General features: G+C 40.8%; 1 protein-coding gene across 1 annotated transcript in view; it reads left to right on the top strand.

Annotated features, from left to right (window-relative positions):
• The window catches only part of LOC121284777 (collagen alpha-2(V) chain-like), a 326,682-nt gene that overhangs the window by 219,202 nt on the left and 89,947 nt on the right, over window positions 1–17,533 (top strand). Inside the window, exons 19-22 of the mRNA XM_041200406.1 lie at window positions 4,870–4,968; window positions 5,059–5,103; window positions 11,660–11,758; window positions 14,357–14,410. Of these exons, the coding sequence (XP_041056340.1) occupies window positions 4,870–4,968; window positions 5,059–5,103; window positions 11,660–11,758; window positions 14,357–14,410 (297 nt within the window). The remainder of the gene's footprint in view (window positions 1–4,869; window positions 4,969–5,058; window positions 5,104–11,659; window positions 11,759–14,356; window positions 14,411–17,533) is intronic.

The following is a 17,533-nucleotide window of genomic DNA, read 5'->3' as shown; positions in this document are numbered from 1 at the left end:
TGAGTTATGCTGCAGCCCATTCCCATCCTAATGCAAAGTGATCCGTCAGAAATGGGGGCAGAACTTCCAGTTCAGGGGTCTGACCGTCAGTTTGGAAGCTCCATGAGTCACCATGGCTTCGCAAAAATCTGGGGCTGTAGATGTAAAGGCAATAGTACAAATGGGGAGTGAAATAAGAGAAAGATATTTGGCTAACTTTCACACTTCACTAGTGTTAGCAAAGAACTGATGTCTTGTCACACTAAAATTATACTTGGCATTTGGATGCCATTAAATGAGATATGGTAGTCTAGTAGTTGTGACTGTAGAATCGTAACCTGGAGGACATGCATTCAAATACCACTGGGGTAATTTGTGGGCTTGCAGCAGAAAATACCCTGAAAAACCACTGATTGAACCCAACAAATTCACTGATGCCCTTCAGTTAAGGGAACCTGTCACCTTTACCCTGCCTGGCCCATGTGCAACTCCAGTATATATCATAGCTGACTGTTCATGCCCTCTGGGCATCTAGGGATGGCCAATAAATGCTACCTTGTCTGTTTTGCCTATATCTTGAGAAGTTCTGGCCATCTTTATCAGAAAAACGATGTGGAACTGGGACTGGCACTGTGACATTACCAAGAACAGAAATGAGAGTCAAGGCAGCAGTTGAGTTTAACGGTGCCATTACATAGGTGAAACAGCCCATTCCAGTGTGTTGGTCATTTCAGTGAATATCTTCAGTTACCCAAATAAACTGTTTCTCCCTTGTTTTGTGGCAGTATCTGGATAGATAGAGTGCTTTCTTTTTTTAAAAGATCAGTTTTACCATCATGCAGGATAAAGCATTTTGGTGAAAGAGTAATTTATTTGCCTTTCTAAACTCTGGTCAAATGTTCATTGGTTTTTGGACTAATTGAAGAATCAGACTAAAGAATTATTCATCCTGCATCGAGATTAGGAAAACATTAGCTGTCTTGGCAGGGCTGAAAGATATGATTCCTTAGTGATTTGACAAACAAGAAAACCACCAGACGTTAAACTTCACATCATTATTGGGGCTTTCCCTTGGGGTGAACAGCTGTCAAGACAATGCTGCCTTCAGTCTCCTCAAAGCAGCAGATTTGGGTGCAGATGTTTACTCTGTGAAATCATTGACACGCAGCCATACTGGAAAACATAGGCAAATTTGGCTTATTTAGTGGGAAAGCTGAGCAGCATGCTCGACTGCTCAAGAGACAGTTTCCAGCTGTGAACATGATACTTCACAAAGAAACTTGTAGTAAATGTTTCTCCATGTCTCAAAGCAACACTCCAGAAATATTATGGTAGCTCAAGAAAAAGAAGTCTTCATTCTTCACTCCCTTACTTAGTTTTCTTCCAGTGTTTGATACCCAGCAGATCATGTTCTTGGTTGTTTCTGTAACAAAGCCCCACGTAATATGATCAGGCCCAGTGGCTTGACCCACAGTTCACTACCAGAAGAACTGTCTCAATGCAACAGGGGGAGTGCTGCCAGTCGACTTAAGTCCTATTGGAGGTAAATGCTGACTGGATGTCAACCCAGTATTCTGAGGCCAGAACTCTTGTTGCTTCTTAATATGACTTTCTGAATTGGGTCTTGAACCTATAATCATCCTATTCACAGGCGGGAACTCTACTCCAAGGCTCAATCCTTATACTGCATAATACGAAATATATAAAACATTAGCTGTAGCTGCCTTCATTTAGTACCTGGCCACATATTTGAGGCTTCTCATTTAATTGTTCCTGTGAACAGTATAAATTTTGTGTTATTGTTGACAGCAATGATTGAAGGAGCAATTGCAGGCTTGCAGTTGATTGAGGAATACATGTAGTGAAACAGACATTATTGTAATTAGCAATCAGAGTGACTGGTCTTTGCTGCTGATATCTAAGATGAAAATTGAAATATTCTAAATTTAATTCATTAGGGAAAGTTTTCTGGAATCTCAGTGGTACATTGTGCTATGCCACTGAACAAAGTAGATCAGGAGAGTTACTGCTTTAATCCAATGTCCTTGCTGAATTATCTTATTTCAATTGAGCAGCACTGGGTAAGGTCAGTATAGAATGGGAAAGTTAATCAAGCAGTTTGCTTCTGATTTAGCCCTCATTGTCTGTGGAACCATATCCAACTAAGTCAGTGCCTTCAGAGGATGAAGGATGGAAAGAAAACATTGGAGAGATATTTGTTCGAAAAAATACACTTTTGGTAAAATGCCAAATGTACTTAAAAATGCCAAAGGGTAGGTGGAGAAACTGTAATTTTTGTGTGGGCTAAATTGTAAATTATAGAAACTCCATAGCTTTTTTGGAAAAGTTTCAATTCCAAAAATGATTTTGATGTCATATCATTTGAGTGTTGTAGCAATAAATGTATTTAATTTTCAATAGTCCACCATCCAGACTTGTGTACCTTTCATCATGATTTTACTCTACTTCTGGTTACAGAGTTGCAAAGTGTGAAGGATAGCTGACTCAACCTGGTGGAGATTATATACATTTATAAAAATATAGCTTATTCAAGTGCCTTTATTTGTTATATTGCAGCGATCTATAATACCTGTTCTTAAAATAAAAGATTTTGTAAGGTTAAAACATATAGATTCCATGGAATCAGCTATAATGCACCATTAACATTCAGTCCTGCAATGATTTGTAACGTTAGTTTTGGCAGTCACACAATGGGAAAAAAATAACTAAAACATTCCAGACATGATCACATTGGAGGTGGCAAGTACCAGCTTGAATTAGTTAGCAAGGTTGTTTATGTCTTTCATGAAGGACAAGAGTATATAAATTCTTGTTCAGTTTGACTCAGGATATTGAGAGAAGAGGTATTAACTCTTTAGATTGATTATATTTTAGTATTTTAGTTGATACACAAATAATCAAAGCCAATGGCCAAATGAAAGCCAATTAATTAGAAATTATTTAAATTTTTCAGATCTAATGGCAATATCTTCTGAAATACTTGGCTATGTTCTAATCGACTTTTGTGCCCCAGCTTCTCTTTGTTAGATGAAAACTATCTTCCACAAGCCACTTACATATCCTTCTCAAGACCACTTATTCCATTACCAATAATATTTGACATATTTTACAAAGGCAAGTGAAACATTTTACTGAAATCAATAGCCCCAATGCCCAATACCTAATATGGATATTTTAAACAAGTTAATTTCTTCCCTTGAAGTACCTCGTATAGAGATTTTGACACAAAAACATTGCACACGGAGGAATTTTAACCTCTTCTGATAACATTCGCGACATTTGCATAAATGTATTTATCTGAATATTTGAAATATGAAATTTGGTTCTGGAAAGTGTACTTGCTAAATTAATTAAATGAAAATAAATCATTTCCAGATGTCACTCCATATCATTGAAGGCTATGTTAATAACTGGAGATTGAATTACACTTTGCCTGACAGGAGGGATTGCTGCACATGCACGTGCACGCTCTGCGCACGTGCATCTGGTAACTTTTAATGTTTCAAAATATTAGAAACCTGTGGAAGTTTATAAAGCATACAATAGGTTCAACCAGCCCCCTTGGTACTTTTTAAACCTTATCAAATAATGGAATGGCCTATCCAAGAGGCTCTCATCTCACACAGCTTGGCTTTAACACTGTCCAAGGTTGAATTGGGCCCTGACCAAAATTATGCTGTCATTTTCTTGTCTATTCAAGATTAAATTGTTTTGCATTAAATTGCAGTATAATTGCATCCATATTTTTTTATCGCAAACGGGTTTAGAGGCAAAGAGTTCCAGTCCATTTGACCTAAATATAAAAAACTGTTTTGGTGAAATTTTCTTTGCAATATCACTGCAAGATATGCAAGAGGCTATCCTGTAGTTCAAGCACACACAGGATAATTCTAACCCTGCCTAGCCAGCAGGAATGGCTGGAAGGGTAATTAAAATGATGGTCGGCTGCATCCCTGCAATTTTAACCGCTGAGTCTCCAGCGGCATAGACATTGCTCAACACAGGCCTCATTAATATTTAAATGTCAGCGGTCAGATTTATACCAGATCCTGATGGGATTTTACCTGCTGATTGCAGCAGAGATGCTCAGTGCTGGGCCTTGGAAATGAAATTTGGCTGGAGGCATGATCTGCCCCAGAATAGGCCCAGGTAAGTTCAATTTTTAACTTTTTTAAGGTTTCCTTGTTGACCAGGAGGAGCAGGAGTGTTCTAACTGGTTCAAATCAAGAATCCTTTGACTTTCATTAGCTTGGATTTACCTCCCAATCCTCTAACCACAATCGCTCGTGGAACCCTCCTCTCCCAAATCACCAATTACATTTTACAGGCCACTGTTCTCTCGAGTGCTCAGTGGTGTCCAGCTGCACAAGATCTCATTCCTACCCATGGACCACCTCCCTATTCCTGCTTGTTTTAACAGGGGTGCTCAATGGAGTATGGCAATGAGGCCCGGGACTCACAGCAGCCCCAAAATTTCCCTTTCCCATTTAGCCTGGCCCTCACATGCCAAAGAATTAAAATGAGGCCTGAATCTTCATCCCTAGGTATTTGGGAGGGCTAACCTGACAAAACTGCAACCTACATATATGTTCTGAGTGAAAGTCCTAGCTAGACAGCTCCTAGTTTATTCAGCATTGGTTATCTTATTATTGCATATTGGCAATTCACCGGCTGTAAATTTGTTTTTTGCAAGCATGTCCGATCTGTAAGATTTCTTGGAATTTAAAAGTGACCATGAAGCACAATACTGAAATAATACTAATTCATCTTTTTATGCCTTTAAACATTTGATACCAAAGTGGTTGTAACAATTGGACAAGACTGATGACTGTACTCATTTTCTATTCCTTTTTCTTCATTTGTTCTTAGGGTGGACCTGGCCCAACAGGTGTCCGTGGGCCTGAAGGACCCCAGGGACAGCGTGGTATACCAGGTCGCCAGGGTAGACCTGGACCTGCGGGCAACACTGTAAGTCTGAAAAACATATTGATGTCAAGAACTTGATTTACTGTGAACATCCTGTCATATGAGTACCTAATCTCCTTTTTTTATCTGTAGGGACCACTGGGCATAGATGGAACTATGGGTGCTAAAGGCCCATTGGTATGTTTTCTTAAATTATTCTAATTTGCCACTTTTAGTTAAGAATTCCAGCTTGATCCATGAAGAATTGAAGAAAATTGTTAATATTTGGATTAAAAACATTAAGTACATTGAGTACCATTTTCTTTTCTCTATTTTCATTCTTTTTCTGTCACTTAACATCATATATTTTTAGTTCTGTGTTTCCCTTCTAGCATCCGGTTGATTCTTTTGTCTTATTTCTTTTCCATAGATGGAATTTTACGGCCTTGTTGTGGTGAGAGCGGGGCTGTAAAATCCAGCGAGCTGTTCAAAAGTTCATTGACTTTGGCGGGACTGTAAAATTCTGCCCTATATTGCTGTTTTCCTCCTGTACGATGATCTTTCTCACACTTCACATAGTTCATTCTTTCTTTATTCTGTTGTCGACAAAAACAGTGTGTTGGAAACACTGCTGCAATGGTCTGAAATCCCAAACATTGAAAATGTTTCCATGATAGATGAAGAACCCTGAACTCCCTGGTTGCATTTTAAACTTATTTGTGTTTTGGAGGTGAAGGGTGCACTTTTCCAATTCTATTTTGTGCATAGGATTGCCTATCCTTTTGGAAAAACACTCAACATCACATATTAACTTGGGATGGGAAGGTTAATGCAATTAAGGACACCACATTGTTGTCCATATATGCTTAAAGTGCTTGTTAACCCATTGTCTTCAAATCCAATGCCAAGCTAGTGCCAAGGGGACAAGGTATTTATGAGTTCCGACAAAGTATGTGGATACTGCTTTTCTCCTTTCTGATAAATGGAGAAAATGTGATCGCCAGCCGCTTTAGTTAATGCAATCAGTTGTCCCCAGGCAGTAGCACAATATACTGGCCTGGTTAATATCAGATCATGCAGGTTCACCCATTAAAGTCAAATAGAACCCACAGGAAATATTAGAAAAACTTCACATCATAGTTGCTGGACACATTAAACCATCAGCCAATGACAAGCTTGTCATTTTCTTTGTCAGCCATACCAGCTTTGGTTCTCATTGTGCAACCTTACCATTCTTTTAATTGGAAATGCCTTTAATTTTTTTAAAATTTAAGTTTAAATCAATTAAATTGTTTTAATTTACATTTTAAATTTAAACATTATTTGACCAAAGGGCTGAAAGGCCTACTTCTGCTCCTTTTGTATATACACAAAATAAAGGAAGAAAAAATAACAAAGTGAGATAAAAATATTTATTACATTTTTTTTGCATGTAAGTGGAATATTTGCCAAACAAATGTAATTTGTGTCTCCTATAAAAGCCAGGTACCCCATCTTCTGTATATGCCTGGTCCTACGTGCTCTTTGGTCTACCTTAAATTTCAGAGAGATGATACATATTTTTATCTCCTTTGTTCCTAATCCAAAATTTGGAATTGCCTTGATGACCCACCAACACTTTACACATTGTACCTCCTTTGAACCCTTGTGCCCAGCCTCCCACAGTATTGATTGTCCTTAGACAAAGGAGTAGATTTTGCTTGACATCCTCCTTATGACATCAGTGAATCCTGTCCACTGCCCTAATAGCTTTTTCAGGCAATGCATGTGCTACAAACATAGCAACTGGTCCCAAAGGATGACTTTCTTGCAGACAGATTAAGAATGTGTGAGTCAGAGTTGAGAACTGCTTCCGCCTGGCCAAGAATTGTAGGCCGCCGCTGCATTATTAAAATATATCATGCCTGATGATTTTTCCATATTTGCTTTAAGGCTTCTACTGATCACATTTATATTAGTGAAAAGTTTGTTTCCTGTGTTCAGCTTGTTAATGTGGGACATTGCTGAGTCAGAATGGCTGCCATGTTAGCTTACATAGCAATCACTACACTCAATTTTAAAAAATTCCATCACGGAATGTGGGTGCCACTAGAAAGCCAACATTTATTGCACAACCCTAATTTCCCTTGAGATGGCGGTGGTCAGCCAACTTCTTGAATTGCTGTGGTCCAGCTGATGTAGTTACACCTACAGGGCCGCTAGAAAGGGAGTTCCAGGATTTTGACTCAGTGACAGCCAAGGAGCGGTGATATAGGGAAGAATTTTCCCCCATCAGGAGGGAAGTGCAGGAGTGGGCGAGTGCAGGCACCCTGCTGATTGGCGCCCCCAATCTTGGGGGTTCCACCATTTTATGTGGGCGGGCCATTTAAGACCCACTCAGCGTGACGTCTGCCAGGAAGCGCCATGGTAGGGAGGGGGTGGATTCCCTAAGCTGGGAGCATGCTCTTTCTTGCAGGCGTGCGAAAGAGCGCACTCATCTCCCTGAGGCTAAGTACGGCCTCAGGGAGATCGGCGCCAAATTCAAAAATGATCATTGCACAAAAATAAAATTTCCCTGACATATCCCCTCATGTGCACCCACCCCCACCACCCTCCCCCATGGATGTGGTTTCATGCATTTTCTGAAGCCTGCCTGGACTCCTGGCCTGGCTGCCAACCTTAATGTTGGACGGGCAGGTCCATTAACTTGTTGAATTACTTTTTAAATGGCCTCAATTGGCCGTTGACAGGTCAGCGGGCGCACAGCTGATTCAGCTGCGGCCCCACTGACCTGAAAATTGAAATACCGCGGCGTGATGTTGGGAGTTCTGCCCGATAACATACCGCATCATTTTATGCGTCGGCGAGCTGCCCCGCACCCATGTGCTCACCGGCCTCAATATCCTGGCCATAGTTCCAAATCAAGATGGTGTGTGGTGTGGTAGGGACTTGCATGTGGTGGTGTACCATGTGTCTGATGCCCTTGTTTCCCTAGGTGTTGAGGTTGTGGATTTGGAAGGAGCTGTCAAAGGTGAGTTGCTACAGTGCATCTTGTAGAAAGTACACACTGCAGCCACTGTTGTAGAAGAATTGAATGTTCAATGTTCACGTTGGTGGATGGGGTGTCAGTCAAGCATACTGTTTTGTCCTTGATGTTATCAAGCTTATTGAGTGTTGTTGGAGCTGCACTCATCCAGGCAAGTGGAGACTATTCCATCACATCCCTGACATGTGCCCTGGGGAGTCAGGAGGTGAGTTACTCTGTGCAAAATTCCCAGCCTCTGGGAACGGTAACCACATTATTTATATGGCTGGTCCACTTCAGCTTCTGGTCAATGGTAACCCCAGGATGTTGATAATGGAGGATTTAGCAATGGTAATGCCATTGAATGTCAAGGGGAGGTGGTCAGAGATGGTCATTGCCTGACACTTGTGCAGTTATGTGATGCAAATTTTATTTGTCACTGTTCAGTTCAAGCTGGAATATTGGCCAGGTCTTGCTGCATGTGGACGCAGACTGCTTCAGTAGTTGAGGAGATGAGAATGGTCCTAAACATTGTACAATTATCAGCAAACTCTGTGTTTCTGACCTTATAATTGAAAGAATGTTATTGATGAAGCAGCTGAAGGGCCTGAGGAAATCCTGTAGCAATGCGTTAGGATTGAGATGATTGAGCTCCAATAACCACACCATCTTCTTTTGTGTTAGGTGTTAGTCCCCAATCAATGGAGAGTTTTCCACCAATTCTCATTGACTTTAATTTTGTCAGAGGTCCTTGCTGTCACATGGTCAGATGCTGCCTTGAAGTCAAGGACAATTACTCTCACTTCTGCTGTTCAGTTCAGCTCTTTTGTCTATGTCTGGGTCAAGGCTGGAATGAGGTCAGGAGCTAAGTGGCCCTGGTGGAGCCCAAACTGAGCATCACTGAGCAGGTTATTGCTGTGTAAGTGCCACTTAATGGCACTGTCGACAACACCTTCCATCACTTTATTGATGATCGCGAGAAGGCTGATGGGCAGTAATTGGCTGGGTTATGCTTATACTAGTTTTTTTGGACAGCATGTACCTGGGCAATTTTCCACATTTCTGGGTCGATGCTAGTGTTATAGCTGTACTGGAACAACTTGGCTATGGGCGCAGCAAGTTCTGGAGCACATGTCTTCAGTACTATTGTAGCAATGTTTTCAGGGCCCGTGGCCTTTGCAGTATCCAGTGCCTTTAGCCATTTCTTGGTATCATGTGGAGTGAATTGAATTGGCTGAAGACTGGCTTACGTGATGATGAGGACCTCAGGAGGAGGCTGAGACGGATCATCCATTCAGCACTCTGGTTGAAGATCGTCTAAGTATAACTAATCATCTGAATCTCAGAGAGGCATTTAACTAACTTGTGAAGCTATTAATAGAATTTTTATTTATAATTGACAAAAAAATTAGAGGCTCAATTCTCCAACATGAAGATTTTTTTTCCTCAGTTCCCATCACCCCTCTGCCACTTGCTTCCAATCTTTGCAGAACCGTGACCTTATTGGAATATTTCTGCACTAGTAATGCTATTTAACAGAGCATATGACACCCCATCCAATCAAATAATTTTCAAATTCCCCATGGAGATATTTCCACTCAATTAAGTTAAACATTCATATGCAAATTATCTCATTGTCTGCTCCACACAGATATTGCTCTGGAATAATTTTGGTTCAAACCTGATGTGAATAATGTCCAGAGTCCTTAAGACAAACTTTTGAAACAACCCAGGTTTTGAGGCATCTGAAATTTAGATTGTTGAATCCAAAATCTGTTTATGATTATGAAACAAAATTTTGGAGAACTGGAGGCAGACTTTCTTCTCACTAGGCTGCTGGGGACTTCAAATATAAAAGTCATCCTCCACTCTAAAGGCAATCTTGCCATTATAACTGTCCCTCTTAAAGATCTCTCCTTGTCTCCTCCACCCTCATTTCCAACAACAAGTAAGAGGAGCTCATGAATTTCTTTATCACCAAGATTGAGACAATCTGATCAGCTGCCACGTCCCTCACTCCCACTAGTCACCAGGCCAAAAAACCTCTGAGCTGCCCCTTACCCTTTCTCTGAACTTGCATCTTTTTCTAGTCTCCCTCCTATCTCCCATCGTGCCCTCTCCAAACACATCTTATCCATGAGAACCTTCTCCTGCTCTCTCGATCCTATTCCCACTAAAATACTCAGCAGGCAAATTCCTTTCCTACTCTTGTGTCAACTGATGTTGTTAATAGCTGTTAATAACTGTTGCCCTATCCTTCAAACCTCCCACTTTAAAAAAAAAACCCTTGACCCTTCCCATCCTTGCAAAACATTGCCCCAGCTCCAGCTTCCCTTCCCTCTCCAGCATTCTTGAACATGTTGGTGCCTCCCAAATTTGTGCCCATCTTTCTCAGAACTCCATGTTTGGATCTCTTTAATCAGTGGCATTTGCCACAGTACCTATTTGACTGTGACAAAGATAAGCTACCTCTCCTCATCCTTCTGGATCTGTCTTTGACATGGTTGATCACATCATCCTCCTCTAATGCCTCTCAACCCATCTGAGTTGGACTGCACTCGCATGGCTCTTTTCTTATCTATCTAATCATAGCCAGAGACGCATCTGCGAATCTTCTCTCCTGCTTTTGCACTATTACCCCTGGTGCCTCCTCCAGGAATCTAGCCATGTCGCTCCTATATCTTGCCTGAATGCTGCCTCTCGGTCACATCATCTGAAAATACAGCATCAGATTCCACGCATATTCTGATGATACCCAGCTCTATCTCAGCCCCACCTCTCTTGACCCCTCCACTGTCACTAAATTGTTAAACTGCTTTGCCAACATCCGGTACTGCTTGGGCAGGAATTTCATCCAAACAAATATTGGGAACACCAAAGACAACGGCTTGGGTGCACTGCCATGCATCAGTTCCCTAGACCCTATCCCTTGCCCTGGCAAATGTCTGAAGCTGAGCCAGATTGTTTGCAGCTTTGGTGTCGTATTTGATCCCAAGACAAATTTCCAATCACGTCTTCACACCATCACTAAGACCACCTATTTCTTTAAAAAAAAGTACATGAAAAGAAAATGAGTTATCATCTTGACAAGCAGCCGTCCTATTAAATGGAAGGAGTTGGAGATTTACAGTCAGTTGTCAATCTAGAAGGAAAGTTCAAGAGCAATTAATGTCTATATCAGTTTCTGAGTCTGTCCATTTAGATCACTGCTCCTTAAAGAGTAGGCTTTGTGATCTTAAAGGAATAGGCCAATGCTGGCTGCATCTTATCACAGCAGCAGACAGCTTTTCTCAAGTGATATTTATTCTTATCATAAAAGAGCTATAAAACTGTGAACACACAAAAATGACAGGCAGAAAAAGACCAATCAGTCCATCAAGCTTGTCCAACAGAATGATTGGAGCATCATGACTAGACACCTAACCCATCCACAACCTTATAATCTTCTGGGAGAGGCAAGAAACAAAGAACAACCAAGGGCCAATAAGGGAAAGAATACACTCGAAAATTCCCCTCCACCCCCCCCACCCTCCTCTAAGGTGATCAAAAAAAACTATCTGGTTAACGCCTACAGCTTGCTGGTCAAACTCAAGTCAGATCTGTGTCTCAAAATCATGGCGCCTCTTCACCTCTTCACTGGTGGAATGTACAGCAGGCCTGTTTTGCTGTTGATGCCCCAAAAGTTAAAAGCCTACCTAAGTGAGATGAATCATTACTCAAGCACTTAACATACTTCCTTCCATTGCACAGGGCTCTCCAGGCACAAGTGGTGCTGCTGGGTTTCCAGGGCCTCCTGGATCCACTGGCCCAACAGGGAACACTGGACCTCCTGGGATCAAAGGTCAAAGGGTAAGAGATTTATTTATTCAAATAATACCAAATAATATGACAATTTTAGCATTATTTTATCACCTCTTTCTCTTGGGATAAAATGAAGTAATGTGTAAAAGCAATTTGGTGGCATTACTATATGCATTCATGTTGTATAAATAGGCAAACTAATCCCTATATTCTGTATTCAGTTCTGTTTGTTGCATAGAACAAAGTTAAAAACAAAAGACTGCTCCACATCACCATGAATAAACAGTATGACATAAACTGACAATAAATCGCAGCATAATGATCACACATCAATAAAAAAAAAATCATTTGGTTTGTGAAGGTTCACCATCAGACTACCTTGGAATCTCTGCCAGCAGGTGGTTGAAGTGTGGGAGGTCTGACTAAATCCCTCCCTGCGCACCCCACCACCCCCCCCCCCCCACCCCCCCAAGGCCTCCTCCTGCCACACCTACCCCATTGCCCATAAGAAGAAGTAAAAACAGAACATGCTGGAAATACTCAGCAAGTCAGGCAGCGCATCTATGGAGATTGAAACAAAGTTAACATTTCAGGTTGATGACCTTTCAGCAGAGCTGGCAAAAGTCAAGATATGTAGCTTCTTTTAAGCAAGAACAGAGGCAAGGAGTGGAGGCTGGAAATCTGAAGTTAAAAAAAAACGCTGGGAATGCTCAGAACAGGCAGCATCTGTGGAGAGAGAAACACAGTTAACGTCTCGGGTTGATGATTTTTCATCAGAACGGAGAAAAAGAGATGTAACAGATTTTAATCAGGTGTAGAGATCGAGAAAGAGGGGAGGGGAGCAAGAACAAAAGGGGAGAATCTGTGGTAGGGTGAATGCCAGGGCAGATTGTATGTCATAAGGGATGATGACACATGAGAGAAGTGGTGATTTGACATAGTAAAGTTCCCCTCTATTTATTCTAAAGAGACAAAATGCTATCTCTAAGAGATTATGAACAAATTTGGAATGCAGTAGGTTCACTCCAGGAATGCAGAGCATCTAATGAGATACTTAGATTAATAATTATGATCATTATCCATTATGAGGTATATATGTGTAAAATTTAAAAAATACAAACAGGACTCAATCAAATCTAGCATATGCACAACACCTTCTTCCAGCAGGAATAATATTTGCAAACCCGGGGCATCCATCATTATGAATACTATTTTCTCAGCAGATAGAGAATGAATTGGCTGAAGTTTCTGTGAGGTTGTGCTGTTCTTTTCTGTACCATTCACTCAAAATCAGCCAATCCAATGCAGAATTGCAGATATTTTAGTCCAAGTTATGTCCTGTGCAAATTGAGTTTCGACCTTTTGGGTTGGTTTTAAAAATGCACTAGAAGCTGGCCATGCTCATAAGAATGACGCCAATCCCAAATTGAATTAATTACCATTGTGAGTTAACTAAGGCTACGAAAGTAAGTCTGAACTATGCTTGGTAGGGGATGTTGGTATGTGACTGAAGATGGGCTAGTGAATGAAGCAATGTGTGAGGCTAGTGGTTCATTTGTAAGGTCTTGACAATGCATTCACTGACCTTGACCACTGATGTCATTAAACATCTTGTGCGCTGCATCCAGCCTGCTTGCATTGACAGCTTTGGCTATCTGCTCTCACTGCCTTCTCCGTGCGTGTCTGGAGGACTTCCTGCTCCTCTGTGGATAGAGGATCTGTCTCTTCCTGTCCACTTCCTGCACCAGGCCTCCAGGCCTGCAATGGAGAATCTTGTAGCCCACTCTCTGCCCTGTAACATTATTTCTCAAGAGTTCTTCCGGCCCAAACCACTCTTCTGTAGCCAGTTCTAGTGTTTGCTGCAGCCAGAATGCATCTCCCCTTTAAGAGGTGTAGGTTACTTTTAAGTAATGCAGGCTAGCTTTAAATGGGACTAGCCTCATACAAATTTTGCCCTCCTGTTGAAGCATGTAGCCTCTCAATATACCGCGCATAGTGCTGGGCTGTATGATACTCATGGTATTGAGAAGCCAGCACAAAATTTGCATGCTGCCTGCATCATAAGGGATACATGAGGGTTTACATGCAATCCTCGTGTATTTTTGGGGGCAACCAATTTTGCCCTCAGGGAATCCTAAAGCATTGAAGGAGATGTTTTTCCCCTTCGTGCTAGTGTTGGCTATCTGAAAGAGCCAATCACTTAATCCCATTCACTTCCCTGTCCCATTCCTTTCAAAATGTTTCTTTTACAAATATTTGCCCACTTTTAAAAGCTATAATGGATTACATGACTGTTCCTGATAGGCTCTTTCACGTCTTAACAAATACTTATCTTAAAAACAATACTTCTAGCTCCACTCTTGCATTGTTTTTGGCAATGTTCTTAAATATATGCTCGCTATTTATTAACTCACCAACCAATGTGAATAACTTTTTCCTATATTTACTTTTAACAAAGCCCTTCAGAGTTCTAAAACCATAAATATGTCTTTACAATAATGTATGTAACTCATTCTAGTCATAAAGGACATTGTGATCAAGAAAACATGTTAGTGGATGAAGAAACGATGTGCTTAATCAAGTTAGTAAATAGTTGTTTCTAGTGACAACTTATTACAAGGTCATAATATTAATGTCTTCTTCCAGGGAGAACCAGGCCAATTAGGCTACAAGGGAGAACCTGGATCTAAGGGCGAGTCTGTAAGTTTCACTATCTTGCAAAATAGAATAAAGGCAATAAAATACTTGAGAGAGCTTATTGGCTTTGTTGTAAAAGGGCAAGTGATATTAAAACATGATATAAAAAATTGAAAATAATTTTACATTTTTTATTCACATCCCTTTATTCTCCTTTTCTTCAACCACCTGTCAAATCTACTGTTGCTGCTACATTTCAAAAAATTTGGAGTCTGAGTTATGTTTTGTTTCTGAATGGACAATTTATTTACAACAAAATTAGAGAGAGAGAAGCATTAATTATCTATGTTGGATCATGGTATAGTTGTTGTAGTGGAAATGTGACTTTAATATAGACTGTGCTGGAAATTAGAAACTCTTAGCTATAACACTTTCGGGAGAGAAAAAGGCGTGGATTACATAAAATATTATCATAATTAGTACATCTCTAACTCTGGTGTTGCATTCCACAGCATCACAACCTATTGCTTAAAAATTGTTTCTCCTGGTGTCTGTTCTAAATCTCTTATCTTTAACCGTGTATCTAGTCACCTTGTTATTGAACCCTCAACCACAATTTCTATTCATTTTGTCAATTTAAAATTGAGACAGCAAAGAATAAGGTTAAGAGAAATTTCATTTGGAGTAGATTGTTGCAGTGTGGAATGTTTTACCAAAACAAGTGGATGGCACAGTGATTTTTGCTTTATTTAAGGGTAAATTGGATACATAATTAAAACAGAGAAAGATACAAGACTCTGAGGAGGATGATACAACACAGAAGGAGGCTAATAGGTCCATCATGCCTGTTCTGGCTCTCTGAAAGATTAGTCTCATTCCTCTGCTCTTTCCTCATTGCCTTGATTTGTTTTTCTATTTTAGGTAGAAATGTATTTCCTTTTTGAAAGTTACTATTGAATCTGCTTCTAATACCCTTTCTGTTTCATGTTCAAAGACAGCAGCATGTTTGGATTTTTAAATGCAACAGTACCACATGCCATATCTGGCTTACTGTAGTCATGTGACTTCTGCCTTGAGGGAATCTCTCCATAAGCTGCCATTTTACATCAGTTCAATAAATAACTAAAATGAGAAAGCACTGTTGTCTTTGAACTTGAAACATGGCATTAGAAGTGGGATTAAAATAAAGTTTTGAAACCCTGGAACTTCTGCAGCGAAGCCGCAGCTCAGAAAGGCACACAGAAATGTTCAAATCTGCTAAAAGCTTCTGCAAAAGGATGTGGAAAACCAAACTCAAAGTAAAGGCTGCAAGTAAAATACTGAGTGAGTTAACACTGCTGTAAACTCCTCCCTCCCAGCTCCTGTTGAAATGAAAGGTGATATGTGGAAGAACTGGTAGTTTTCCACTTGCAATGGAAAAAATATGAGCTTGAAACTGATTTTTTTTTTGCAAAAATATACTTTATTCATAAATCTTCAAAAACATTTCGAACCATTTCAAATCACCATTACAAAAATACAAACAGGTTCAACTTTTACAACATGAATCACAAGGTGTATCAGAACAAACAATGAATATTTCAATCATTGGCAGACATTCATTTTAATCTGTACAGCCTGAGGGGCTCTTTACAGTTCCCAGCCCCTCAGTGCACTGTGGCAGAAAGGTCTTAGGCAGCGACCCTTTCCCATTGCGCCTTTGCGGCGGCTGCCCCAAGCTTAACTGTGTCCCTCAGCACGTAGTCCTGGACCTTGGAATGTGCCAGTCTGCAACACTCGGTCGGGGACAACTCTTTGCGCTGGAAAACCAACAAGTTTCGGGCAGACCAAAGAGCGTCTTTCACCGAGTTGATGATCCTCCAGCTGCAGTTGATGTTTGTCTCGGTGTGTGTCCCTGGGAACAGCCCGTAGAGCACAGAGTAGAGCTTGAAACTGATGTAGTTAATAAGCTTGTGCAGATGCAAATAGCCACACTTCTAAAACTGCTGGGGAGGGACTGCTACGGATTGCTTTCCACCTTAAACCTATCTGACAAACAAAGGAAAGAGATGACAGAGATTTTGAAAGCCTTGAATGCATATTTTAAACCCTGAGTGTATGTTACTTATGAACACTATGTATTCAATTCTAGAGTTCAAGGTGAAAGGAATCCATTAATCAATATGTGACTGCAGTAACACAGCTTGCATAATCATGTGAATTTGGATAGCTAAAAAATGATTGAATAGTCTTAGGCCTAAGAGACCCCTCAGTGAGAGCAAGCCTACTGAAAGAGGATAATCTTATGCTCAAGAAAATGATTGATGTCTGTCAAAATGCAGAGGTTGTAAAACATCAGCCAGAGCATTTGTATGGCAGGACAGACCAGGAGATACATTATGCTGCAAGACATTGCTGGCCGAAAGAAAGGAACGATTGCAGACAAAAAGTAGGATGCAAATGCTGTGGAGGACATCTCGCAAAGGAAAAGAAGGCTTGTCCAGCGTGGGGAAAGCAATGTTTTAACTGCAAGAAGCCAAATCATTTTGCACACAAGTGTTTGGCAAGAAAGAAGCAAAACAAGCTTACACAGATGGCCACTGGAGAGATAACAGCCGAATTCTGATGAAGAACTACGCATATACAACCGGTTGGTTCAGTCAAGTCTATAGGTGATAAATGGTTTGTGACTGTTACAATGATGACCGCAGAGAGACAGTATCAAGCAAATAAGAAGTGTCAGGTAGACACTGTTGTGTCATGCAACATCATGACCTTCACAGACCTGTGCAAAGTGGCTCAACATGGCGATCTGAAAATGAAGCCCTCGAAAGTAAGTTTGAGGCTACATGATGGCACGAAACTCATACCGAGGGGACACATTAGTCTGAGAGCCCAATGCAATAGCAAGAAGGAAAATCTAGAGTTCCAGATCATAGATGGGATGCAACGACCATGCATCTCAGCTGAAGCAAGTCTAAATCTTGGACTGGTAGCTCTGAATGCGCCAACAGATATTTACAATGTGCCACAGCACATTAAACCATTGAGCGCTGAACAGATCCTAGAGGAGTACAAAGATGTGTTGACAGGGTTGGGATGTTGACCAGGAGAATATCATCTCAAACTAGATGAGAGTGTAAGACCAATTCAGCATTTGCCGAGAAGAGTTCCAGCTGCCGTCAAGGCAACGCTAAAAGACAAGTA

The sequence above is a fragment of the Carcharodon carcharias genome, chromosome 12, assembly GCF_017639515.1.
Source record: "Carcharodon carcharias isolate sCarCar2 chromosome 12, sCarCar2.pri, whole genome shotgun sequence".
NCBI classification, from domain to species: Eukaryota; Metazoa; Chordata; class Chondrichthyes; order Lamniformes; family Lamnidae; genus Carcharodon; species Carcharodon carcharias.
This window is presented reverse-complemented; position numbering and strand designations above follow the sequence as displayed.